Source organism: Anopheles merus, chromosome 2L (genome assembly GCF_017562075.2).
Source record: "Anopheles merus strain MAF chromosome 2L, AmerM5.1, whole genome shotgun sequence".
Lineage (NCBI taxonomy): Eukaryota > Metazoa > Arthropoda > Insecta > Diptera > Culicidae > Anopheles > Anopheles merus.
The window spans coordinates 23,889,598-23,914,789 of NC_054083.1; the positions used below are offsets into that span (position 1 = coordinate 23,889,598).

A 25,192-nucleotide genomic window follows, 5' to 3' on the forward strand; every position below is an offset into this window, starting at 1 on the left:
AAAAAATCTTCCGCGACAATTTTTTGCGACACATTCTATCTGTCAAACCGTCCTTGTTTTAGCATGAATGTATGGCTTACTTCGATCGTAATGTCGCGAAACGCCATTCTGTGAAAATTTCACAAACCCGCGATAATCACGGTTACCTCTGATTTTGTTCTAAAACTGAGATGTTGTTTTAGAACAAAGAGCGCGCAGAAAATTTGTCGCGGTACAAAAGTTGGTCGTCTAGAAGCAGTGTCCCACACGACAGTACTGTCATTTACCAGTGAGGCGATCACTTCTGTTAACGTAGGGTAACTGTATCAGTTTTCGGCACGCTAGTGCAGCAGTTTCACAAAAACTGCTCACAAATAAACATATTTTATTATTTTTCATGAAAGTGATGTTATTCTGGTTGATAAACTATCATAATATGTTACACTATTTTTTATTTGCCGGTTCAAAGCCCTTTTTCATAAATATTCGTAAAAATGCAAACATTGCTTTTGCTCCTATTTTCGGCAGTTTGTTCCTATTTTCGGCAGGTTGTGTTCCTATTTTCGGCAGCGCGAATACGGGTCAGAAAATGTTATTTTCTATGTAAATATGTACAAAAAAATGTTTAAAGCAATTTTACACTCTTACTTTCCTAATACTGATGTTAAAAAGCACTTTAATTAATAATTTTATGTTGCTTATTTTGGCCCGTTTTGACAGCCATTTTGATGCGACGTTTAAACAGAGCAGCAATTGACAGTTTGATGGTCATAGCGTACGGTGCGAATTGGCTTACAAATATTTATTTTTCTCTTAAGTTAGTGCATTGTTTGTCGTAAAATTGGTGATATTTGGTACAAGAAAGGTCATATTATGTGTCGATATACACATTGTAATGTTCTGATCAATTTTTAAAGAAATATTCAGCCAAATTCAAGGTGTGTTATTGTTCCGAGTTTCGGCACATTGAGCTGTCAAAAATGAACATTTACTGTGTACCTATTTTTGGCAGCATTTGAAGTGAAAAATAACCTGTTTATCGTGATTTTAAAATTCCGAACAAGTTAGAATAAATTAAATAAGCATAAAATCTTTAATATACACCACTTTTTCATTGTTTTACTGTTCTGATTCTCTTAATCACAAAACCTGCCGAACCATTGGCTGACAGCAAAGCTGCCGAAAAAAAGCACAATTTATTTGATATTTTGAAAAATACGTAATGAAATGGTGTGAAACTTCGTATGTGAATATCAAATAATTACACTTTCACTACAAAATTGTGTTTTGTGAAATTTTTTACCACATTTGTGCAGAATTTCACGTTTTTAGCTATCCTACCGAAAATAGGTACACTGCCGAAAACTGGTACAGTTACCCTATGCTCTGTTCACTGCTGCTTCGATGTAAACAACTTTTCTAAATACAAATTGCGAAGGAAATGTGAGGCAACATTTTGTGAGAATTATTGGACAAAACACCCAGGAAAATCATTTAATAAGTTTCCAAATCAATGCAAAAGATGTGAGAAGTACATAAAACAATACGCATTGGAATTTGCGAAGAAAAACAAAAAGGGGATTTAGCAGTTTCTTCTCTGTGTCAGTGTAGTAAGGGAATCATAATAAAGATGGCGCTAGTGTTTAACGTATTTTCATTTGAAATAAGGAGACTTTTGAACTTTTGAAGCTCATTTTGTTCGAAGTGTCACGTCGGTTTGTCGCTGGTATTTGTACTAAACTGTAGTAAATTTCAATGAAAATTATCAAGAAAATTGAGCATTTTCAATTTGAGCATTTCAAATCATAGCCGAGTTTGTTTTCGTTTTTTCACGCTTCCACGTGAGCGATGCGCGTAGATTGTCACCAACACATCGAAAGGACGAAGTGTTGCAAGCGAGTAAAGGACGGCTAGAGAAAATGAGCGAGATGCAGCTCTTTTCGAACGTCAAAAACCCTCGCCTTGCCCTACGGGGTCAAAAACAATAACAAATCCCCCCCGTGTCGTATGATTCAGCCTCGAAAACAAGGCGCAAGGGAAAGGAACAGAGTGTAGAAACTAATTCCGCGCCCACCCCTCTTCCGTGTCACGATCGATTTGCGTTCTTTGTTTCCACTTTCGATTTTGATAAGATTTGACGTGAATTCGTTGTTTTGATTGGGCCCTATTTCTGTGTGTGCTTGCTGCGTCGTTATCGCTGCACATAAGCGTACGGGCCCTTGTTTGGCCCCAAATCAGAACAGTGCCCAGAAGGATAGTGATCGCAAGAACGGAACAACGTAAAAGCTGCTCCACACAGCACAAACACACACATACACCATGGAACCGAACGACGGGGACGAGAAAATCCCATTAAAGCTGGCACAAATATCGATCGACAAGTTTAACCAGACGATACCACAGTACCTGACGGTGCTGCGAAACCACAAATGCAACATCGAAAAGGCAGGCTCGCTGAACGACTGGGAGAAGGTCAAGCGGGAGCAGCTGAACGCGACCCGCATCGTCAAACAGATCCGCTTCATGCTGGTGGAGATCGATAAAGTGCGCCAGCGGTTGCGGGCCAGCGACTACGATCGGTTCGACGAGGGCATCGAGTCGACGAAGAAGGACGCATTCAACAGTATGGCCGAGTATATGGGTAAGTGGACGGGGTGGGTTGGTTGTTGGGAAATTGCTTTAACACCTTCTGCCGTGGCTTGATACAATTGCAGCGATGCAGCAAAGCGTACGGGCACAGTCAGCCCGCAACTATCAACGCTCGCAGTACGACGAGGAAGGTGGCAGCGGGGACGGTAGTTCCGAATTTCCCACCGGTGGCCGGCTGGCCTACGTCCCACAGATTACCAGCTCGTTCAACACGGAGGAGCACGAACTGCGCCAAAGGGAGGAGTGTCTGCGCCAGATGGAAAGCTTGCAGCGCGAAATGGAGGACATCCAGGAGCTGTACCAGAAGGTGCACGAGCTGGTGCACGAGCAGGGCGAAACGGTTACCCGCGTCGAGGAGAACGTGGACGTGGCCCAGATCCAGGTGGAGGCGGGCGTGACGGCACTGCAGAAAGCGCTCGCGTACAAGAAAGCCGTCTACCCGTTGGCTGGCGCCTTCCTTGGCTCGTGCATCGGCGGCCCGATTGGGCTGGTCGTGGGGCTGAAAGCGGGTGGGTTGGCCGCGCTTGGTGGCGGGCTGGTTGGGTTTGCGAGTGGCAAGTTCATCAAAAACGTGGACGCTCTTCCGGAGCCCGATGAGGCCGGTTCGAATGATAGTGCGACCGAGGCAACACCCGGCACGCCCACGGAACCGGGCGAAGCAGAACCGATTGCGTCGAAAACATGACAGTTGCTTAACCGGTGCACCATTCAGTAGGTCAAACGCTGTCGAACACATACTCACCCGTTAGCCGATGTGTTACTTTTACCGTTTTAATGTAATGTGCTGACACACACAATAGCCCCGGAACAAACGCTTTGTGCATCACAATGATATCCCCCTACAAGCACTAGAGTACGCTAACGTATACCGCCGCCTGTCGTAGTCGTTGTCGTCGTTCTATAGCCAATAATGGAAATACATCCACGTTCTTCGTGTTACTTTAACAAAATCACGGTGCGTGTGTGTGTGGTTTTATTGCGCCAGCAATGCCTTCCAGTTGTTCGTTCGATTGATAAAGTGCATCCGTTTGCCGCGGAACTCCTTTCGTCGGGCGTCCTTGCCCTCGCGCACCATCTGCTTCTTGCGCTCCTTGCGCGGGTTGTACCACGCCGGATACTGGCCGAACTGGTCGCGCTTCGTTTTCACGTTGTACAGGTGCTTTACGTTCGTCTTCGGGTTGACCACCGCGATGACTTTTTCCCGCTTGGCCGTCGCTTTCTGCTCCTGCTGAACGATTTCCGCCAGCGTTTCTTTCTTCAGCAGCTCTAGCTCCTATGTCAGGGGAGGGAGTGTATGCAACGATGTTTTGATTAGAAAAGTGCGTTTGTTTACATACAACCACTGCTGATAGCAAGCGATGAAACGCGTACGTACCTCTTCCTTTTTCTTCTGCTCGGTGATATCCTTCAGCTTGTCCATCAGATTGCCCTCGCCGACGTCCTCCTCGATAAAGCCGAGCATTTTTTTCAGTTTCTTTACCTCCTTCACCTTGTTTTTGGCACGGCGAATGGCGTTGTTCTGGTTGCGGCGTTTCTTGCAGCGGGCCGTCATGTTGGTGGCTGTGCGGTGTACTTTATTCACTTGGAAACGGTAAGGCAATGGAGTTTACTATCGTATGAGGGTAATTTACGCTCGAAAGTAAGCGCTTTGCACCACTAAATACGAACAAATATATGAAGCAAACACGAAAACGTGGTGCCTCTTGTTTGTCGTATTTTGGAAGAGAACTTCAGGTGACGGAAAGGCAAGGTTTTTGACGTTTCGCGACAGGTTTGACATTATTGTTTAAAATGTGGCGGCCATTGTGAAGCTGAGTTGCTGTGCTGGAATAATTGTGTTTTTTTTTTTATTTAAAGGGACAAACTGGATGAAAATCATATTTTTGATTTTAAAATACGCAATTTTTTATCGCACAGGCGAAAATCATTGTTTAATTAAAATCCTCATCTGATTTATCGAAAGAATTCAAGTCTTCTTCAATTATGCACTATAAACATATGATGGTTCGTATGAAATTTGAATTGGCGAAATATTTCGCGAATTTCATCGTTGAAATGTGAAATTTGAAGAGATTCAACTAAGCTCGAGAATAAACTTTTTTTTTGCTAAAATGCTTGACATGACCTAACTAATTGCTGGTTATAAGTCCTGTTTTGATTGAAACCACCTAAATCTTAACTACCTTACCTTAATTACTTAATAATAATAGAAAGTGTTGGAATTACCTTAGACAATTCTAGAATACATATTTGAGCTCAACCTAGATATTGATGGAATTGTTTGTTATATTGTGTCAAAAATTGAAGCAATACAAATCGATGCTCGAAGCAATTTGAGAAGAAATTATGAATGAAAAAACTATCTTAAAATTTCAAAAAATAAAAACCTCAAAGTTCTTGAAAGAAACATCTTGCAACGACGGTTCTTCAAACCTCCCTCTAGCTTATACCACACCGTCAACGCCCATTCGTTCCGGGCGCACCCGAGCCAGCCAATTGATGGATGAGTGGTTGGTTTTGCCGTGATTTTTGCGCCGCATTTCATTCGCTCGCCAGCGTCGTAGGCAGCGAACCGTGGCCAGTAAGCCATGGCCGATGCACGCCCTTCGTTCGCATTTCTAGGGATTCTTTTGACACCCTTGCACGGTGCTTACCCTACACGCCCGCCATTATGAGGGGTGAAACCGACACACAAAAAAATCCGACACCCCCTCATTCGAGGCATAACGTACGAGAGCGAAAAAAAAATCAATATGGCTGCCCTGCCGTTGCCGGTCTTCAGCACACATACACTTACGAATGCAGGAAATTTTTCTTTTCCAAATACTCCACTACAAGAAGGGAAAACACTCACCAAAGGCAGAGCTCTAACTCCGTGTGCTTCCTCCGACGAGGTGGTCCATCTGTGTGGCGTTGATGGTGTTTGGCCAATTGCACGTAGACTGTACACTGTGCATGATGGTATTAGTTAGTGTTTTTATCCTTCTCTTCACCCTGGAGTGACGCGTAATACGGAAAGAAAATGTTCTTACCCAGCCGAGGAAGGTGAAGGACGATACAGCTCCAAAGAAATAATGAAGCGCTTTTCCTTCTACGCGTTGGTCTACTTCAGCGCCATCTCGGACCAATGTGATTATCGGTAGGGGGAATGGACTTCCCGCTGTAAAGAATTTTCCTCTTCTTTTTAAGGGGACGATACAGAGAAAGAGCGAGATAGAAACAAGGTATGCAAAACAAAGCAACACGCAAAAGTTGGAGGAAAAATGTATTTGATATTCACTTGTATTTGAGGCGGACGGCGGCCATATTTGCACGGCTTTACAGCACCATTCGCAGCAAGGTAGCGACACGCGTTAAGGAGATTTTTTTTTGTTAACGAGAGCGCTGTTTCGTCTAAATTTTTCATTCCCCTCCCTGTTTCCCAGGGTAACTGTCGTTTCCCTGTGGAGTGGTGAGGATCTGGTACGTTACTTCGATTTCCTATGTGAGTGTGTGCTGATGAAGTTTCGGCTGCTAATTGAAACTTTTCATGAGCTCCTACTAAAGCCTATTAAAGGGACGATTTAGTTGAAATAGAAATAAGATTAAGGTGCAGCCTCTCTATGAATGGAGTCGCTTCAAGTTGAATTGTTTTTTTTTTTTTTATAAGATAAAACTTGTTATGGCCCAGTAATTTGTTTAATTTTCGCTGAAAAGTGAATATTTTCTAAGCTGCATATGCGATTTTTTCTTCCTATTTAGTGCAATAACCGAAAGCGATCTAGACCTGCCTTTACAACTGAATATAGTTGGCTATTGGAGGCTTATTTGATCACCCTAACATAGTGGGATAGTCAAGTCCTACGTATCGAGAGTACGGTTCATACGGGCCTTGAACCTATTACGGGCATGTTTTGAAGTCGTGCGAGTTGACGACGGTAACACGGGACTAGCCGCAGGTGCTATTTGACTACGACCACTCTTTACGATGAATTTTGTAAAGGCATTTTTCTGCAATATTTTTTGCCCCAACTCTAACAACAAATTCTAGTGTATTTCTTTTTTCTGATTTTTATTTTTCTTAATTTTAATGTTGTTCTATAAATTTGTTTAGGATAGACTTTTCTGATTGATTCCGTTTTATTCAGGATTCACATATGACATTAGTTATGTTAGGAGTTTATTAAGCAGACAATTTAAAATAATCTTGAATTGAGTTGAATTTGCATTGCGCTGTTGATGTGTTGTATACTTCATTGCAACGAGTTGATTGAGTTCCTATAAGATTAATATCTCTCTACACTCCAGGTTGCTCGAAAGTTGCTTCATCTGAGAAAAGTATTACGTTACAGCAATATCAACAATTACACAGTTGTTGGCACATTCAACATTTTCTCCTTTTTTCAATTTTGAGGCCATTCGATACACAGTGTTTCTGAGAATTGAGTTAATTTTTAAAATGTACGATAATTCTTCAAAAAAAATTTGAAAAACACCATCATTTGAAAACGAACAATTGATTGCTCATCTATGGTTATGTGAGCGAATGTACAGTATGTTCCCTAGATACGCGGTTTATGTGTTCCCGTGGCATCCGCGTATCTCGAATAGCTGCGTAAATCGAATATTACGGTTCTCAACTGAAATACAGTTGAAAAATTGGTATTTTTGAATAAATTTAGTATTGGCATGCACTTAACTATTCATCAAATACGATTTGTGGAGAACACAAGCAAATTACTGGTTTAAGGGGTTCAAATATCAAATCAAAACTGTCAAGTTTCAAAAACGGATCCGCGTAAGTCGAGAACCGCTTAACTCGATAACTGTATCACAGTTTAGAACACAATTTAATTTGCACAAGCAAAAAGGGGCATTGATCTTCTTTAGCTACCATTAAATAAAAATATCTCTTTGACCAATTTGAGTCCCGTTAAATACAAAAAAATCTACAAAAACAGATTAAAACATTATTATTATTACTATTATTATTTATTGAAGTCATTGATTGAAGTTTTTTTTAATGAAACAATGATGTTAAGTCTTACCCCAACATAGGTTTGCAAAGGACGGAAGTATCTTTAAGATAATATTACTCTCATAGAAATGAAGAAATAAAATGTACAAGCAAGTGGTGACATCGGAAAATCCTCAGCATAATAATAATAATTTGTAGATCACTTCATTATATAAACAATATGGAAAAAAATCTTCAAACCCCTTTAAACAGCTATTTTAAGATTTTTTCTGTCTCATCTTTGTTTCTTGTAAATGTTCGCACATGTGTCTATTTTTGATTAGGTGAATCTTAAAATTTATAACACATACCTATAACAACCCAATTGTCACAAATAGAATGAGAATAAATTAAAATTTCAAATAAAAATAGTTCATCTGCAGCAAAAGAAATATTTTAAGCTCTTCTGTATTTCAAATTGAATAAGAAAAATAAATAAAAACAATTATTACGTTGATTTGATTCATTACATCCGCTATTTTGTCCATATTCAGGCCGTTTTCACATTTTACCAAATGTTTGCATTGATCCACGGCAGGAAGTACGTCACACGAGCGTACACCGAGGGCCAGCCGGCGGCACAGCCGGATGAAGACACGAACGACACCACACCGATCTGCAGCACTCCGTTCGAGTCCACCGTAAGTGGCCCACCGGAGTCCCCGTTGCAAGCCGACCGTCCACCCGACGCCTTCAGGCACACGTTCTGGCTCTGGGCCAGCGTGAAGCCCCAGCTCACAATGCACTCGGCGTTGGTTAGGACCGGGTTGCTGGTGAAACGTAGCGTTGCCGAGGTAGCCTGACTAAAGTCCGTGGTGCGTCCGAACCCAGACACGGTGCCGGTAAAGCCTCCAAACTGGCGCGTATCCGTGCGGGCTGGCAAACGAATCGGTTGCACGCGGGACGTGAACGTTATCCGTGAGTTGAGCAAAACCAGCGCCACATCGTTCCTCAGGCTGGTAGCATCGTACCCTGGATGTCGGCGGATGCCAGACGTCGAGAACCGGATGCGCTGTTGTGACAGCTCCACAATATTACGGTTGTGCGCTCCCATGATGGCAATACCGCCACTGGACAGGACATTCCCAGTGCCGCTAATGCAGTGAGACGCCGTCAGGAGGAAATTGCGTGTCAGCACGGATGCTCCACAAAGTGCCGTACCCTCGGGAAAGTCGCTCAGCAGTGCGACCTGGAACGGGAACTGACCGGGCAGAGCCTCCTGCCCGTTGGTGATGCGGTCCGTTGAGGTCTCGTTACGGTAAGCCTGAATTTCGGGTGGCAGGCGGGTCCAGTAGTGATCGAACTTCTCGACCGGTCGCACCTTCGACCAATCGATGTCGATCTGTTCCGCCCTGGCAGCAGCGACGGCCAGACAGACAACTGCAAGCACAAACGGTCTCATCTTGCTGGAGAGAATGATTGGGCGGTGTTAGTGGATCGACGGTTTTTATACTTTGCGTTAAATTTCGACTCGAACAGGCTTCTTATCGTTGTCTTTGTTTTAAGTACTGCAACTGCAAGTAACAGCTGGAATTGGGACATCCGAACGCACGAAGGAACAGGACGCTGCTGTCTGGGTTTTACCACCAAAATTCACCAAAATGCGATGGTTTTCAGATGTAGGTTAGATAGCGCCCGATATGCAAACCAGTATTCTCGGCAGCAAATTCTTCTTCCGGAGTTTGTACGGTGCGCGCTCGTTGGGGTATTGCAGCTCGCTTTCGGATGCATTTCGATGCGCGTTGAATCATTATATGAAAATTTATTCTTGCTTTAATTTCACTGATTGATGCCCAGGCAATAATAACCTTATCGTTTTCTTATATTCAATGATTACCATGATGTACTGGAATCGATTGAAAATTAACGGTCATCTTGTTCTGATTTTGCGATACATGAATTCAATTTATGTTTGTCAGTGGCCACCAGTTGTCAATGCTTTGAGTTTTATTTTAAAAAATCAGTTTTTATTGTGTCAAAAATCTACGATTCTTTATTTTGTTTTATTTTATGTTATTTATATTCACTTTCATGCATACATTAACTAAAAATTAATTGAAAAGCTCATCAAAAGAGCACTTCTGCAATCGATTTCGTAAGAAATGAATGCAATTGATGTGTCCCATTAAATTCCTTATCATCCACGGTTAATTCCCTATCACCTTTCGCTGTCTCTCGTGCAATCGAAACCGGATTGAGGTTGTGTTCTTATCTTCACCATATATTTTGGTTGATCCACGGAAGAAAGTACGACACGCGAGCGTACGCCGAGGGCCATCCGGACGCACAGCCATACGCAGATCCGAATGACACGGTGCCAATCTGCAGCACTCCACCCGAGTTCACCGTAAGTGGCCCACCGGAGTCCCCGTTGCAGGACGATCGTCCACCGGTCGACTTCAGGCACACGTTCTGGCTCTGGGCCAGCGTGAAGCCCCAGCTCACAATGCACTCCGCTTTCGTCATGATGGGGTTGCTGGTGAATCGAAGTATTGACGAAGGATACGGACTAGCGTCCGACGAGCGCCCGAACCCAGACACGGTACCGGTGAATCCTTCAAACTGGCGCGTATCCGTGCGGGCCGGCAAACTGATCGGTTGCACCCGGGACGTGAACGTCATGGGAGAGTTCAGCAAGATGAGTGCCACATCGTTTCTCAGTCTGGTATCGTTGTACTCGGGATGGCGGCGAATGCCAGTAGACGAAAAGCGGATGCGCTGCTGCGATAGCTCCATTGCGGTACGGTTGTGTGCTCCCATGATGGCGATACCGCCGCTAACGAGAGTGGTGCTGGTAGCGCTGACACAGTGGGCCGCCGTCAGGATGAAGTTACGCGTCAGTACGGAACCGCCGCAAAGTGCCGTACCCTTGGGAAAGTTGAGCAGCAGTGCGACCTGGAACGGGAACTGGCCGGGCAGTGCCTCCTGCCCGTTGACGATGCGGTCCGTTGAGGTCTCGTTACGGTAGGCTTGAAGTTCGGGGGGCAGGCGGGCCCAGTAATGATCGAACTCCTCGACCAATCGATGTCGATCTGCTCAGCACCGGCAGCGGCGGCACCTAGACAGACAAGTGCAAGTACAATCGATCTCATTTTGCTAACCGTCTGGTGCGGTTGGAACCTTTTTATACTCCAACACCAAACATTCTTCCTCGAGTTTCTTCCCCGATGAGTTTGTCTTTGTTTTAAGTACCTCTGCTGCAATGGGGACATCACAACCAAAACGGCCCAAAAAAGATGTAGGTTGGACTGCGCCCGACAGGAAAACCAGTATTCTCGGAATTTTGGCACCGGACGCGTGACTTTGGGCAATTCTTTTTTTGGGACGATGCAACGATGCAACAGCCGGTTTTGCTTTCTTTCTTTGTTGAATCTTAAAAGCTGCTGCAATAAAACGTGAAGTGTTTATAATTTTAATTTCGAATAATTGAGGTTCTGAGTCTACATTTTATTTTTTTTATTATATTATCAGTAAATATAAGTATCAACTATTGATCTTACTTCATCTATAATTTAAAAAAAGCAACCTCAATAAAGATTCTGGTTGCTGTTTCTTTCCACTTAAGTTACGGTTGGGCCACAAAATCGGAGTTAATCTCAACCCAGTTCAGATAGAACGACACACGCGAGTATACGGACGGCATACCGACCTCACAGCCACGAATCGACACAAACGATACCACGCCGATCTGCATCGGTCCACCCGATTCCACCGTGAGCGGCCCGCCGGAATCTCCATTGCAGGACGAGCGTCCTCCCGTTCCGCTCAGACACACGTTTTGGTTCTGGATATTAGAGGAGCCCCAGCGCGTAATACAGTTCGCATTGGTCATGACCGGGTTGCTTGTGAACCGAACGACCGTCGAGATGGATTGGCTAGCGTCGGTCGTACGCCCAAATCCCGACAGCGTACCAACGAACCCACCAAACTGGCGAGTATCCGACCGGGCCGGCAAACGTACCGGTTGGATGCGGTCGGTGAAGGTGATGGAAGAATCCAGCAGCACCACGGCAATGTCATACCGCAGCGTGGACGAAACGTACAGTGGATGGTACCGAATGCCGCTGGCCGTGTAGCGGATCCGTTGCTGGGAAGCTTCCTCGATCGTACGGTTGTGTGCTCCCATGATGGCGATACCGCCCGACACCACCGTGTTCGTTCCCGACACGACGCAGTGGGCAGCAGTGAGGATAAAGTTACGCGTCAGCACGGAACCACCGCATAGAGCCGTTCCGGTCGGGAAGTCACTCAGAAGTACGATCTGGTACGGGAACTGGCCTGGGGTCGCTTCCTGCCCGTTAGTAATACGTTGGAAGGGACGCCGCTGACGATAGATCTTCATTTCCGTCGGTAAACGATCCCAGTAGTGATCGAAATCTTCGATCGAACGTACCTTCCTCCAATCAATTTCGATCCATTTTGCACTGACAAGTGTGGCCAGAAGGGACACAGCGAACAGGAACGTTCTCATGCTGGTAGAGAATAAAGCGAGCCAACGTGTGGTACGATAGGTTTTATACCCGTGAAATTCCAGCATTGAGGTTCTTAGCGTTGTCTTTACATACACTACCGCGAAAGGTGGTGACCAAAGTGATATGTAAATAAAATGTACAGTACAGATGGAGAAATTGGGTGACAACGGTTGAGGAAACCAGTTCTCTTCGTAATAAAATTGTAAAGCTGTATTGATGGTAGTGCGTGAACAGATGTATATTTTTGGAAACATTTCGGTACGTTTTTTTTTGGCAATTAGGTATGGGAATTAATATAATGGTTATAAATGGGAAGTTATTACCGTTAATGCTACAATTCCTAGTCACTGGTTTAATGTACCACATCAGGTTTTGTTTTTTAATAATTATGGGTTTGAATATTTTGGATGTTTTCCCCAACTGTTGCGATTATTATGAGTAAACCGGATTTGGAAAATACCGCTTTATGTACCAGAGGATCTACACGTTTCAGTTTAATTGATTTGTAACGCAGACTATAGCCATGTCAGTAATTAATTCTAATTGATTGTCATGTTGTACTAGAATCAATTCTTGGCTTTACTGACATCTTGAAGGCCCTGCTTTCGAGAAAAATAAATATTTTCTCTCTGTTTCTTTAGCAACGGAGGCATTACGGAGGCATTAAATCTTTTAACTCTTCAAATAATATTAATTAAAAATATTAATCATTGATCTTCATTGATATGGACCAGATCCGTTGGAGCATATTGTAGCTGTTATAGTTGTTAACGTGCAAATTAACATAGTTTTATAATACTTTGCTCTGAGTTTTACAACAACTCTTATTTGATTTTGTTCTGATTTTTTTATTTAGCGTTATAATTGCTTCAGCCGTAATTCCAATATATCATGCATTGACATATCTGTGTTCTTTTCACATTTCAACTCTGTGTAAATGTCTTACTTAGGATATTTGTCTAAAGTTTGAAGAACAATGTTTTATTTGGTTAAAATTCTGGAAAGTTGGAAAGAAAGAAATGTGATTGTGTAAGTGCAAGGATGATGGCATGAATAACCGTATACAAACAGAAAACCGTACTAAAACCTTGCTGTCGGTCAACCAACAACGAATCTCACACTAAACTGCTCTATCCATGAATTGGTGTATCATTGTAGTAAAGGCTGAAATATCATCGAAATGAATAAAATGGATTTATTAGCACATACTAAACTTCCTACTCTGATAGGTATTTCCTGAAAAAGGTTTCGTTTCCTAGAATAGTGGTGCGCCGCTTAGTCTGCATTGCTAATCACCGTAGACGCATAATCTATGGCAAATGTTAAGCCGTCTAATCGCACCGCGCTAACGACGGTTGAACTCACTCTTTCTGCAATAAACGCTTCACCTAAACTGCTTCTTATCGATAACACTGTCGAATTATGGTGATAAAAAATTTGGCTCCAAAATTTTGGGTATAAAAGATTGCGCTTTCCTTCTCTAAATCACTCTACGCTTCCAACAGAGGCAGAAGAACTCCTCGGGAGCCAAAGCCTCTATCAACCGTACCAACAGCAACCACATCACTCTACCGGCAGGATGAGATCGTTCGTGCTTCTATTCGCTGTTCTGGCCGCCGTTGCCAGCGCCGAATGGATCGACATCGATTGGTCTACGGTGCGTCCGATCGAGGAGTTCGATCACTACTGGGAGCGTTTGCCAGCTGAGCTGCAAGTCTACCGCGAGAAGCTTCCGTCGCACCGCATCACCAACGGGCAGGAGGCGACACCCGGCCAGTTTCCGTTCCAGATCGCTTTGATCAGTGAATTCGCGTCCGGTAACGGTCTTTGCGGTGGCTCCGTCCTGACGCGCAACTTTATCCTGACCGCTGCTCACTGCGTCGTGTCCGGTGCCTCGACCCTGGCCTCGGGAGGTGTTGCCATCATGGGAGCGCACAACCGTAACGTTCAGGAGTCAACTCAGCAGCGCATCCGCTTTGCGACCAGTGGAATTCGTCGTCATCCGAGCTACAGCTCTAGCACACTTCGCAATGACATTGCCACGGTTCGCCTGAACTCGCCCATGACGTTCACTACGCGAATCCAACCCATCCGTCTGCCGGGTCGCTCGGATACTCGCCAGTTCGGAGGATTCACCGGTACCGTGTCTGGATTTGGACGCACATCGGATGCGAGCTCTGCTACCTCGGCTGTGGTTAGGTTCACCACCAATCCGGTGATGACCAATACGGACTGTATTGCTCGCTGGGGCTCAACGGTAGTTAACCAGCACGTGTGCCTGAGCGGAGCGGGAGGACGCTCGTCCTGCAACGGTGACTCTGGTGGTCCGCTGACCGTCCAGTCCGGTGGAACGATGCAGATCGGTGTGGTGTCGTTTGGATCCGTTAATGGCTGTGCCATCGGTATGCCCTCGGTGTATGCTCGTGTGACGTTCTTCCTGGACTGGATCGTGGCCAACTCGGACTTTGTTCCGCAGCCGTAATTTCGTGATCGATCAAATGATTTGATTAGCAAATAAATACATATGTTTGTGAAATATGAGCTAGTTTGTGTACATTTTTGATTGGCTTAAACGGCTAGAAACGAGACACAGTTTCGTAATATTGTTGTATTTGAATGGTTTGGTTTTAATTTTCTAGGAACATATTCTCAAGCTCACGCTGGGCCCCAAGATATCATCTCTAATTAGTTTTTGGTCAGAAGCTCCCCATAGGAAAACAACCATCTTCTTCTTTGGCACAACAACCGTTGTCTATCATATCTCATATATCATCATATATGGTATCATTCCACCGCTTGAAACAACCGTATGTAAACCATTATCATATGAAAGAAACTGAACTACGACGTCATTTGTCCGTAAACGTGTCGAACTTGACAAAACAGGACACATGTTAAGGACATCACTGATAGTTGTTTCCAGCAACAATCTGCCGAATTCAGAGGTCCTTTGAGTTTAAAATCATTGTAAACTTGTCTGGTCCATACTATACTACAGTTTAGCTGAGCAATGTGCTCTCTTTCTCTCTTACTCTCACTTGATGGCCGGCTCACGATAGAGAACGTCGGAGTGACACGGCCCTGTGAACAATCATTGTTCAGGATGTTCGGTCCCTAACTGTAGCCTCCCAACCATGTAGAAATCCGATCTCCGACAATTCTCTCTTTACCTGATTCAGCTGCTAATTCACCATCGAGTTCGCTGTGCTCCCCTGCGCCTCATGCTGAACTGGGGATAGCTATCGAACACCTTCTTGGTGAGGTATGAGTCCAGCATCCTTATAACATTCCCCCGCCATAGTATTCTGCCAACCTTTGCCACAGAGGCGGATTTATCCATCTCGGGGCCCTAAGGGATAGAATTGGGGCCCCTGGTTTCCTTAAAAGTCCAGAAAATTATATCGCATTTTTTTAATATCTTTTTACGAATACCAAACATGTCATCCTGATTTCGTTAGGGATTAATTTTCTTGTGTCGTTTTTTATGGCAGTTAGTTAATTATTTTAATAGCATCTATCTTTTTCTTCATTGGCCTAACAACTGTTGTCGGTCAAGGCCTGCCTGTACCCACTAGTGACGTCGGCTTGGTTTTCAGTGACTTTTTGTTACCGTAGCAGGATAGTCAGTCCTAAGTATGGAGGCACGGTCTATTCGGGACTTGAACCCATGACGGGCATGTTGTTACGTCGTACGATTTGACGACTGTACCACCAGACCGGCCCAAATAGCTTCTATAGCCTTCGTGTAATCAAGCTAACATATTTTGCATATTTTTAAGATGTGCATCATCGTTGTTTCAGGTTGTGCAAAAATAAAAACTATATTCACATACTAGCTATACTAGTGTTACTAGTGGTTGGTGTAATGAAGCATTTCATTATATGTAGTAGTTTTTCAACACAAGAACGCATAAGGTCGTTTTACTAAGCTAAGAGTCTTTTATATTCAAATGATTCAATGAACAATGAAATGATAAACTGTAGTTATCAAAACTCCAGACTTTCCAAATTTCAGTACAGATCTAGGCATATCTAGATAATGGCATATCTGGAAAACCTGACAAAAAATCTGAATTTTACTTCTTATACTTTTGTATTTTTAGAGAAGAGTTTGCAATACATTTGTTTGCTCATTCATGTACATGAGCAGAGAAAGCCACTATACAAAACTTGTGTGATTTCCTGTTTCACAGATAAATAAAATGTGCCTGAAATCCAAGCGTCCGACAATGATTATCCTGCACGTATTTTTAGTCTTTACGTCCTTCAGTAGATCAGGAGAGGATTTATTGTTTTTAATATGGAAGAGTGCAAAAGTATGTAAAATATGTTTTTGCCTTCAAAAATTATCTCCAAAGTTCGTAATAACTTTTAATTGCTATAAACGTTATCAACACATTCCACACACTTACTTGTAAGAATGTACTACTTTGAGAATGATTTAGTTTTCCGTCCATTTGTGCATAAATAACAAAAACTCAATCGCTTAAAAAAGTGAACTAACATGTGGAGGTTTAGCTCGGGGCCCCCTTAAGTCGGGGCCCCGCGGCCGCTCAGTCCGCTTATAGGAAAATCCGCCACTGCTTTGCCACCGTCAGGATGCTCGGTTCGCCGTACAGCTCAGCAAGCTCGCAGTTCATCATCGCCAAAAAAGGTCTGGAGGATGCGTCGCTCAAACATGCCCAGAGCAATGTGGTATCTCAAATCAATAGGACTTTTCAAAAAAATATTTCCTGTCGAATGAAAATTTACCAAAGGTGCTGTTCGTTGATTATCTTGGAGAAATAATTTAAATTTACTCGGATATCGTATCCGGCGTCTAATGCTCGGACTGCAATGCGTAAACAAATCAAGTGAATCATTGTCAAGTCCAGTAAAAACTAAGATAGGCCGACACCGTAGTCTATTTCACAGCTACAACAATTAAGAAAGAGGAAAATAAATTATCAATTTTTGCGTGATATAGTTTATCAGCTATCTACATTTTGAAAAAAACAGGCGGCAAAATTATTTTGTTATGTATCTGGTCTCGATTGAAAAATTTTAAAGATAAATAAGATGCTAAGCTATTAAATAATTTTATTTGAAATTTATTTAAAACAATCAAACTATCAATACAAAAGTAAAAATTTAACAAAAATATTTAAAAACAACTCAATTAACGATTACGTATAAAATAAAACAATATTTAGTTTAATCCTTTTTATTGCATCAATCTATGTGAAAAATCCCGCATAATTTGTATAGAAAGGGTAACAAATAGTAATGGAGTCAAAATGAAGCTGGATTAAAGGATTAACATGAAAAGGTTAAAAATAATTGATTAAATATATCAACAAATAATTCCATCGTTGATGAAAAATTGTCTAATATTTTCCGCTTGTTTTATTTTCAACACATCTCGAACTAAACATTAAAACTCTTACTTTTATGGATGATGAGGAAATATTAAAAAAAAAAAAAAACAACGAAGCAGTGAATATAATGGGTTTATAAGCCTATAGTAAACTCTCTAATCTGATAGGTATTTTCTGGAAAATGTATCATTTCCCAGAATAATAGCCCGACGCTTAGGTATTTTGATAAAGAACGGTAAGACAGCATCGTCAATCACGTTAAGGGGTTATTTCTAATCACCTTCGGATTATCTATGGCAAGCCACCATATCATACTGTGAGAAACAATTGTTAAACCCACTCCTCCTACACTAACACCACCTTATCAATAACGTTGTCGAATTATGATGATAAAAAATTTGGCTCCAAAACATTAGGTATAAAAGGTTGCGGTTTCCTTCTCTAAATCACTCTACGCTTCCAACAGAGGCAGAAGAACTCCTCGGGAGCCAAAGCCTCTATCAACCGTACCAACAGCAACCACATCACTCTACCGGCAGGATGAGATCGTTCGTGCTTCTATTCGCTGTTCTGGCCGCCGTTGCCAGCGCCGAATGGATCGACATCGATTGGTCTACGGTGCGTCCGATCGAGGAGTTCGATCACTACTGGGAGCGTTTGCCAGCTGAGCTGCAAGTCTACCGCGAGAAGCTTCCGTCGCACCGCATCACCAACGGGCAGGAGGCGACACCCGGCCAGTTTCCGTTCCAGATCGCTTTGATCAGTGAATTCGCGTCCGGTAACGGTCTTTGCGGTGGCTCCGTCCTGACGCGCAACTTTATCCTGACCGCTGCTCACTGCGTCGTGTCCGGTGCCTCGACCCTGGCCTCGGGAGGTGTTGCCATCATGGGAGCGCACAACCGTAACGTTCAGGAGTCAACTCAGCAGCGCATCCGCTTTGCGACCAGTGGAATTCGTCGTCATCCGAGCTACAGCTCTAGCACACTTCGCAATGACATTGCCACGGTTCGCCTGAACTCGCCCATGACGTTCACTACGCGAATCCAACCCATCCGTCTGCCGGGTCGCTCGGATACTCGCCAGTTCGGAGGATTCACCGGTACCGTGTCTGGATTTGGACGCACATCGGATGCGAGCTCTGCTACCTCGGCTGTGGTTAGGTTCACCACCAATCCGGTGATGACCAATACGGACTGTATTGCTCGCTGGGGCTCAACGGTAGTTAACCAGCACGTGTGCCTGAGCGGAGCGGGAGGACGCTCGTCCTGCAACGGTGACTCTGGTGGTCCGCTGACCGTCCAGTCCGGTGGAACGATGCAGATCGGTGTGGTGTCGTTTGGATCCGTTAATGGCTGTGCCATCGGTATGCCCTCGGTGTATGCTCGTGTGACGTTCTTCCTGGACTGGATCGTGGCCAACTCGGACTTTGTTCCGCAGCCGTAATTTCGTGATCGATCAAATGATTTGATTAGCAAATAAATACATATGTTTGTGAAATATGAGCTAGTTTGTGTACATTTTTGATTGGCTTAAACGGCTAGAAACGAGACACAGTTTCGTAATATTGTTGTATTTGAATGGTTTGGTTTTAATTTTCTAGGAACATATTCTCAAGCTCACGCTGGGCCCCAAGATATCATCTCTAATTAGTTTTTGGTCAGAAGCTCCCCATAGGAAAACAACCATCTTCTTCTTTGGCACAACAACCGTTGTCTATCATATCTCATATATCATCATATATGGTATCATTCCACCGCTTGAAACAACCGTATGTAAACCATTATCATATGAAAGAAACTGAACTACGACGTCATTTGTCCGTAAACGTGTCGAACTTGACAAAACAGGACACATGTTAAGGACATCACTGATAGTTGTTTCCAGCAACAATCTGCCGAATTCAGAGGTCCTTTGAGTTTAAAATCATTGTAAACTTGTCTGGTCCATACTATACTACAGTTTAGCTGAGCAATGTGCTCTCTTTCTCTCTTACTCTCACTTGATGGCCGGCTCACGATAGAGAACGTCGGAGTGACACGGCCCTGTGAACAATCATTGTTCAGGATGTTCGGTCCCTAACTGTAGCCTCCCAACCATGTAGAAATCCGATCTCCGACAATTCTCTCTTTACCTGATTCAGCTGCTAATTCACCATCGAGTTCGCTGTGCTCCCCTGCGCCTCATGCTGAACTGGGGATAGCTATCGAACACCTTCTTGGTGAGGTATGAGTCCAGCATCCTTATAACATTCCCCCGCCATAGTATTCTGCCAACCTTTGCCACAGAGGCGGATTTATCCATCTCGGGGCCCTAAGGGATAGAATTGGGGCCCCTGGTTTCCTTAAAAGTCCAGAAAATTATATCGCATTTTTTTAATATCTTTTTACGAATACCAAACATGTCATCCTGATTTCGTTAGGGATTAATTTTCTTGTGTCGTTTTTTTATGGCAGTTAGTTAATTATTTTAATAGCATCTATCTTTTTCTTCATTGGCCTAACAACTGTTGTCGGTCAAGGCCTGCCTGTACCCACTAGTGACGTCGGCTTGGTTTTCAGTGACTTTTTGTTACCGTAGCAGGATAGTCAGTCCTAAGTATGGAGGCACGGTCTATTCGGGACTTGAACCCATGACGGGCATGTTGTTACGTCGTACGATTTGACGACTGTACCACCAGACCGGCCCAAATAGCTTCTATAGCCTTCGTGTAATCAAGCTAACATATTTTGCATATTTTTAAGATGTGCATCATCGTTGTTTCAGGTTGTGCAAAAATAAAAACTATATTCACATACTAGCTATACTAGTGTTACTAGTGGTTGGTGTAATGAAGCATTTCATTATATGTAGTAGTTTTTCAACACAAGAACGCATAAGGTCGTTTTACTAAGCTAAGAGTCTTTTATATTCAAATGATTCAATGAACAATGAAATGATAAACTGTAGTTATCAAAACTCCAGACTTTCCAAATTTCAGTACAGATCTAGGCATATCTAGATAATGGCATATCTGGAAAACCTGACAAAAAATCTGAATTTTACTTCTTATACTTTTGTATTTTTAGAGAAGAGTTTGCAATACATTTGTTTGCTCATTCATGTACATGAGCAGAGAAAGCCACTATACAAAACTTGTGTGATTTCCTGTTTCACAGATAAATAAAATGTGCCTGAAATCCAAGCGTCCGACAATGATTATCCTGCACGTATTTTTAGTCTTTACGTCCTTCAGTAGATCAGGAGAGGATTTATTGTTTTTAATATGGAAGAGTGCAAAAGTATGTAAAATATGTTTTTGCCTTCAAAAATTATCTCCAAAGTTCGTAACAACTTTTAATTGCTATAAACGTTATCAACACATTCCACACACTTACTTGTAAGAATGTACTACTTTGAGAATGATTTAGTTTTCCGTCCATTTGTGCATAAATAACAAAAACTCAATCGCTTAAAAAAGTGAACTAACATGTGGAGGTTTAGCTCGGGGCCCCCTTAAGTCGGGGCCCCGCGGCCGCTCAGTCCGCTTATAGGAAAATCCGCCACTGCTTTGCCACCGTCAGGATGCTCGGTTCGCCGTACAGCTCAGCAAGCTCGCAGTTCATCATCGCCAAAAAAGGTCTGGAGGATGCGTCGCTCAAACATGCCCAGAGCAATGTGGTATCTCAAATCAATAGGACTTTTCAAAAAAATATTTCCTGTCGAATGAAAATTTACCAAAGGTGCTGTTCGTTGATTATCTTGGAGAAATAATTTAAATTTACTCGGATATCGTATCCGGCGTCTAATGCTCGGACTGCAATGCGTAAACAAATCAAGTGAATCATTGTCAAGTCCAGTAAAAACTAAGATAGGCCGACACCGTAGTCTATTTCACAGCTACAACAATTAAGAAAGAGGAAAATAAATTATCAATTTTTGCGTGATATAGTTTATCAGCTATCTACATTTTGAAAAAAACAGGCGGCAAAATTATTTTGTTATGTATCTGGTCTCGATTGAAAAATTTTAAAGATAAATAAGATGCTAAGCTATTAAATAATTTTATTTGAAATTTATTTAAAACAATCAAACTATCAATACAAAAGTAAAAATTTAACAAAAATATTTAAAAACAACTCAATTAACGATTACGTATAAAATAAAACAATATTTAGTTTAATCCTTTTTATTGCATCAATCTATGTGAAAAATCCCGCATAATTTGTATAGAAAGGGTAACAAATAGTAATGGAGTCAAAATGAAGCTGGATTAAAGGATTAACATGAAAAGGTTAAAAATAATTGATTAAATATATCAACAAATAATTCCATCGTTGATGAAAAATTGTCTAATATTTTCCGCTTGTTTTATTTTCAACACATCTCGAACTAAACATTAAAACTCTTACTTTTATGGATGATGAGGAAATATTAAAAAAAAAAAAAACAACGAAGCAGTGAATATAATGGGTTTATAAGCCTATAGTAAACTCTCTAATCTGATAGGTATTTTCTGGAAAATGTATCATTTCCCAGAATAATAGCCCGACGCTTAGGTATTTTGATAAAGAACGGTAAGACAGCATCGTCAATCACGTTAAGGGGTTATTTCTAATCACCTTCGGATTATCTATGGCAAGCCACCATATCATACTGTGAGAAACAATTGTTAAACCCACTCCTCCTACACTAACACCACCTTATCAATAACGTTGTCGAATTATGATGATAAAAAATTTGGCTCCAAAACATTAGGTATAAAAGGTTGCGGTTTCCTTCTCTAAATCACTCTACGCTTCCAACAGAGGCAGAAGAACTCCTCGGGAGCCAAAGCCTCTATCAACCGTACCAACAGCAACCACATCACTCTACCGGCAGGATGAGATCGTTCGTGCTTCTATTCGCTGTTCTGGCCGCCGTTGCCAGCGCCGAATGGATCGACATCGATTGGTCTACGGTGCGTCCGATCGAGGAGTTCGATCACTACTGGGAGCGTTTGCCAGCTGAGCTGCAAGTCTACCGCGAGAAGCTTCCGTCGCACCGCATCACCAACGGGCAGGAGGCGACACCCGGCCAGTTTCCGTTCCAGATCGCTTTGATCAGTGAATTTGCGAACGGTAACGGTCTTTGCGGTGGCTCCGTCCTGACGCGCAACTTTATCCTGACCGCCGCTCACTGCGTCGTGTCCGGTGCCTCGACCCTGGCCTCGGGAGGTGTTGCCATCATGGGAGCGCACAACCGTAACGTTCAGGAGTCAACTCAGCAGCGCATCCGCTTTGCGACCAGTGGAATTCGTCGTCATCCGAGCTACAGCTCTAGCACACTTCGCAATGACATTGCCACGGTTCGCCTGAACTCGCCCATGACGTTCACTACGCGAATCCAACCCATCCGTCTGCCGGGTCGCTCGGATACTCGCCAGTTCGGAGGATTCACCGGTACCGTGTCTGGATTTGGACGCACATCGGATGCGAGCTCTGCTACCTCGGCTGTGGTTAGGTTCACCACCAATCCGGTGATGACCAATACGGACTGTATTGCTCGCTGGGGCTCAACGGTAGTTAACCAGCACGTGTGCCTGAGCGGAGCGGGAGGACGCTCGTCCTGCAACGGTGACTCTGGTGGTCCGCTGACCGTCCAGTCCGGTGGAACGATGCAGATCGGTGTGGTGTCGTTTGGATCCGTTAATGGCTGTGCCATCGGTATGCCCTCGGTGTATGCTCGTGTGACGTTCTTCCTGGACTGGATCGTGGCCAACTCGGACTTTGTTCCGCAGCCGTAATGTCTTAATGAGACGAAAATAAATACATTGTTTGTCAACGTAAGAGAGTTAGACTTTTTACTTGTTTTGCTAGCTTAAACGGCTGAAAACATGTTGTCCTCCAGTTTCGTGTCGTCCTTGTACCGTCGGATAGGATGTACAAAATACAAAATGTTCAATGTCTAGGAAAAAAAAAACCTTTATATTTTAGCATTTTATAAAACAAGGTTATAAACAAGTCGCGAATTTCGCTGTGCCGCGAAGATCTCTGTTTGTGTATTTCCATTTTTAGATGTTTGAATATGAAGGTTAATAGTTATACGTAATACTAAAAAACATAATTGTGTGATGTTTGTGTTTACTCATCGGTAATGTTTGGTTTATGCCGAAGAGATTATTTTGATGATTCTTGCCATGTGATTTTTCTCCCTTGTTTCCCAGTTAGGACTTCAGAATAGATGGAATTCCAAAACTAAAATTTGAATACATACAATATTGGAAGTAAAGGTAGTCCCCAAGATACACGGTACCTTTGATACGCGGATTTATGATTTTGGCAATTATTTGAGAAAATTGTACTGATTTGATACAGTCTGTTCCCGAGTTACGTGGTTCTCGACTTACGGTTAAATAAAGTCAGAATTATATCAAATATTTCATTTATTGGCTAAAACCTACAACGTTTTTTTGGCTGGCAAATGTGAAACTTGACTTACGCGAACGTTTCAGATACACGGTATGTTGCGGTCATTTTCGGCCCCTATTATTAGTGTATCTCTGGAACGCCTGTAGTACCTTCTTCTTCTTTTTTGGCAAAACTATTCGTTGTCAAAGCCTGACAGTACCACTAATGTGCTTGGGCTTTTACCGACTCATCTATTACCCGTAGCTGGATAGTCTACGTACCACGTACTCATTTGTTAAGTGATACGAGTTAACGACAGTATCATGAGACCGACAGTAAGTAATATGATACCACTACAATGACATACACCTTTTTTATTTATTTCTTGATAAAGTCTATAGCCTCCGTGGCCTGGCATACATCACTTTAAAACTAAGGGACTTGTAACTAAACGTTCCTATGATCTAGTGCGATATATTCTTTAAAATGTCGCAAACATTTGGTGACATCAAATGGCAAGTCAGTTAGACTCTAATAATCATTAAAAGTTTTAAACGTCAGAAATAAAGGATTCTTAGCACAATACAAGCGAGAACGAAGGTCAATGTACAGGGTGTTCGGGATAAATTTGACACCTGGCCTTTGGGTATATATCTCAGGGTCTTGAGTTGACGTATCGAAATGATTAATATGTCATTCGATTGCTAAAAGTTGTGCGAACAAGTGTAAAAAATGTCTAGCTCCGTAAATATGTGGAACCCGTCCGAATTGCACAAGCGCGTAACGTGTGTTATGATGGTTTGTGCCGGCCATACGAATGCCGAAATTCGGAAGGCGGCGATGTGTTCGCTGAACACCGTAAAAACAATACGCGTACAGCTCGAGGAGTGTGGTGAAGACGTGGATAGTATTATTGTTCGCAAACAGCATAGCAGGCGGTCGGATTGTGTACGGACCGACGCGTTCCTGGCCGGATTGCAGCAGCGGGCGACGGCCGATTCCGGCGTCGGCATCCGGGCCCTGGCGCGAGACGTTGGCGTGGCCCCGAGCATCGTCAAGGTGGCGTTAAATGAGGACCTGAGGTACGCGTCGTACCGTGGTGAAGCCGTGGATTGAGACGGTGGCCAATGGGCGGCCGTACGTTTGGCAGCAGGATTCTGCACCATGCCATACGGCCTTAAAAACACGCCAATGCCTCACTGCCAATTTCGACCGATACACCAGCACCGACGTTTAGCCACCCAGTCCCCTGACCTTAATCCTATGGATTACTTTGTGTGGGGCACAGTTGAGCGGGACTTCAACAGGGCGTCCTGCAATACCAAAGCGGAGCTGGTGGCCAGAATAAAGGCCGTGTTTGCGGCCATCCCCAGG

General features: G+C 43.2%; 7 protein-coding genes and 1 pseudogene across 9 annotated transcripts; 4 read left to right on the forward strand and 4 right to left on the reverse strand.

Moving 5' to 3' along the window:
• Positions 1–1,888: 1,888 nt before the first annotated feature.
• LOC121593511 (syntaxin-17) lies at positions 1,889–3,578 on the forward strand. Its single transcript, XM_041915890.1, has 2 exons — positions 1,889–2,620; positions 2,694–3,578. Exons 1-2 carry the CDS (start codon positions 2,299–2,301, stop codon positions 3,311–3,313), a joined length of 942 nt encoding a protein of 313 aa, XP_041771824.1. The 5' UTR covers positions 1,889–2,298; the 3' UTR covers positions 3,314–3,578.
• Positions 3,565–5,765, reverse strand: LOC121593512 (protein LLP homolog). Of its 3 annotated transcripts, none has more exons than XM_041915894.1 (4): positions 5,661–5,765; positions 5,483–5,577; positions 4,004–4,209; positions 3,565–3,901 (listed from the first exon to the last, which is right to left on the reverse strand). In XM_041915894.1, the coding sequence occupies exons 3-4, from the start codon at positions 4,178–4,180 to the stop codon at positions 3,602–3,604; spliced, it is 477 nt and encodes a 158-aa protein (XP_041771828.1). In that variant the 5' UTR covers positions 4,181–4,209; positions 5,483–5,577; positions 5,661–5,765; the 3' UTR covers positions 3,565–3,601. The 3 variants fall into 3 exon arrangements, with proteins under 3 accessions (XP_041771828.1, XP_041771825.1, XP_041771826.1); XM_041915891.1 differs by having other exon boundaries at positions 4,004–4,452; positions 5,661–5,764; XM_041915892.1 differs by lacking the exon at positions 5,661–5,765 and having other exon boundaries at positions 4,004–4,452; positions 5,483–5,607.
• Positions 5,766–8,010: 2,245 nt separating this feature from the next.
• Positions 8,011–9,026, reverse strand: LOC121593282 (brachyurin-like). Its single transcript, XM_041915516.1, has one exon. The coding sequence runs from the start codon at positions 9,024–9,026 to the stop codon at positions 8,133–8,135; it is 894 nt and encodes a 297-aa protein (XP_041771450.1). The 3' UTR covers positions 8,011–8,132.
• A 731-nt stretch (positions 9,027–9,757) lies between these two features.
• LOC121593327 lies at positions 9,758–10,716 on the reverse strand (annotated as a pseudogene).
• A 473-nt stretch (positions 10,717–11,189) lies between these two features.
• On the reverse strand, positions 11,190–12,095 carry LOC121593583 (brachyurin-like). Its single transcript, XM_041916078.1, has one exon. The coding sequence runs from the start codon at positions 12,093–12,095 to the stop codon at positions 11,190–11,192; it is 906 nt and encodes a 301-aa protein (XP_041772012.1).
• A 1,493-nt stretch (positions 12,096–13,588) lies between these two features.
• On the forward strand, positions 13,589–14,637 carry LOC121592477 (brachyurin-like). The gene has a single exon (XM_041913952.1). It carries the CDS (start codon positions 13,676–13,678, stop codon positions 14,576–14,578), a length of 903 nt encoding a protein of 300 aa, XP_041769886.1. The 5' UTR covers positions 13,589–13,675; the 3' UTR covers positions 14,579–14,637.
• Positions 14,638–17,906: 3,269 nt separating this feature from the next.
• On the forward strand, positions 17,907–18,955 carry LOC121592489 (brachyurin-like). The gene has a single exon (XM_041913982.1). It carries the CDS (start codon positions 17,994–17,996, stop codon positions 18,894–18,896), a length of 903 nt encoding a protein of 300 aa, XP_041769916.1. The 5' UTR covers positions 17,907–17,993; the 3' UTR covers positions 18,897–18,955.
• Positions 18,956–22,224: 3,269 nt separating this feature from the next.
• LOC121592509 (brachyurin-like) lies at positions 22,225–23,256 on the forward strand. Its single transcript, XM_041914008.1, has one exon. It carries the CDS (start codon positions 22,312–22,314, stop codon positions 23,212–23,214), a length of 903 nt encoding a protein of 300 aa, XP_041769942.1. The 5' UTR covers positions 22,225–22,311; the 3' UTR covers positions 23,215–23,256.
• Positions 23,257–25,192: the final 1,936 nt, after the last annotated feature.

Coding starts and splice junctions, on each gene's coding strand:
- LOC121593511 (XM_041915890.1), top strand. CDS start 2,299: ATGGAACCGAACGACGGGGACGAGAAAATCCCATTAAAGCTGGCACAA. Junction 2,621..2,693: donor CAGTATGGCCGAGTATATGG/GTAAGTGGACGG, acceptor ATACAATTGCAG/CGATGCAGCAAAGCGTACGG.
- LOC121593512 (XM_041915894.1), bottom strand. CDS start 4,180: ATGACGGCCCGCTGCAAGAAACGCCGCAACCAGAACAACGCCATTCGC. Junction 3,902..4,003: donor AGCAGAAGAAAAAGGAAGAG/GTACGTACGCGT, acceptor CCCCTGACATAG/GAGCTAGAGCTGCTGAAGAA.
- LOC121593282 (XM_041915516.1), bottom strand. CDS start 9,026: ATGAGACCGTTTGTGCTTGCAGTTGTCTGTCTGGCCGTCGCTGCTGCC.
- LOC121593583 (XM_041916078.1), bottom strand. CDS start 12,095: ATGAGAACGTTCCTGTTCGCTGTGTCCCTTCTGGCCACACTTGTCAGT.
- LOC121592477 (XM_041913952.1), top strand. CDS start 13,676: ATGAGATCGTTCGTGCTTCTATTCGCTGTTCTGGCCGCCGTTGCCAGC.
- LOC121592489 (XM_041913982.1), top strand. CDS start 17,994: ATGAGATCGTTCGTGCTTCTATTCGCTGTTCTGGCCGCCGTTGCCAGC.
- LOC121592509 (XM_041914008.1), top strand. CDS start 22,312: ATGAGATCGTTCGTGCTTCTATTCGCTGTTCTGGCCGCCGTTGCCAGC.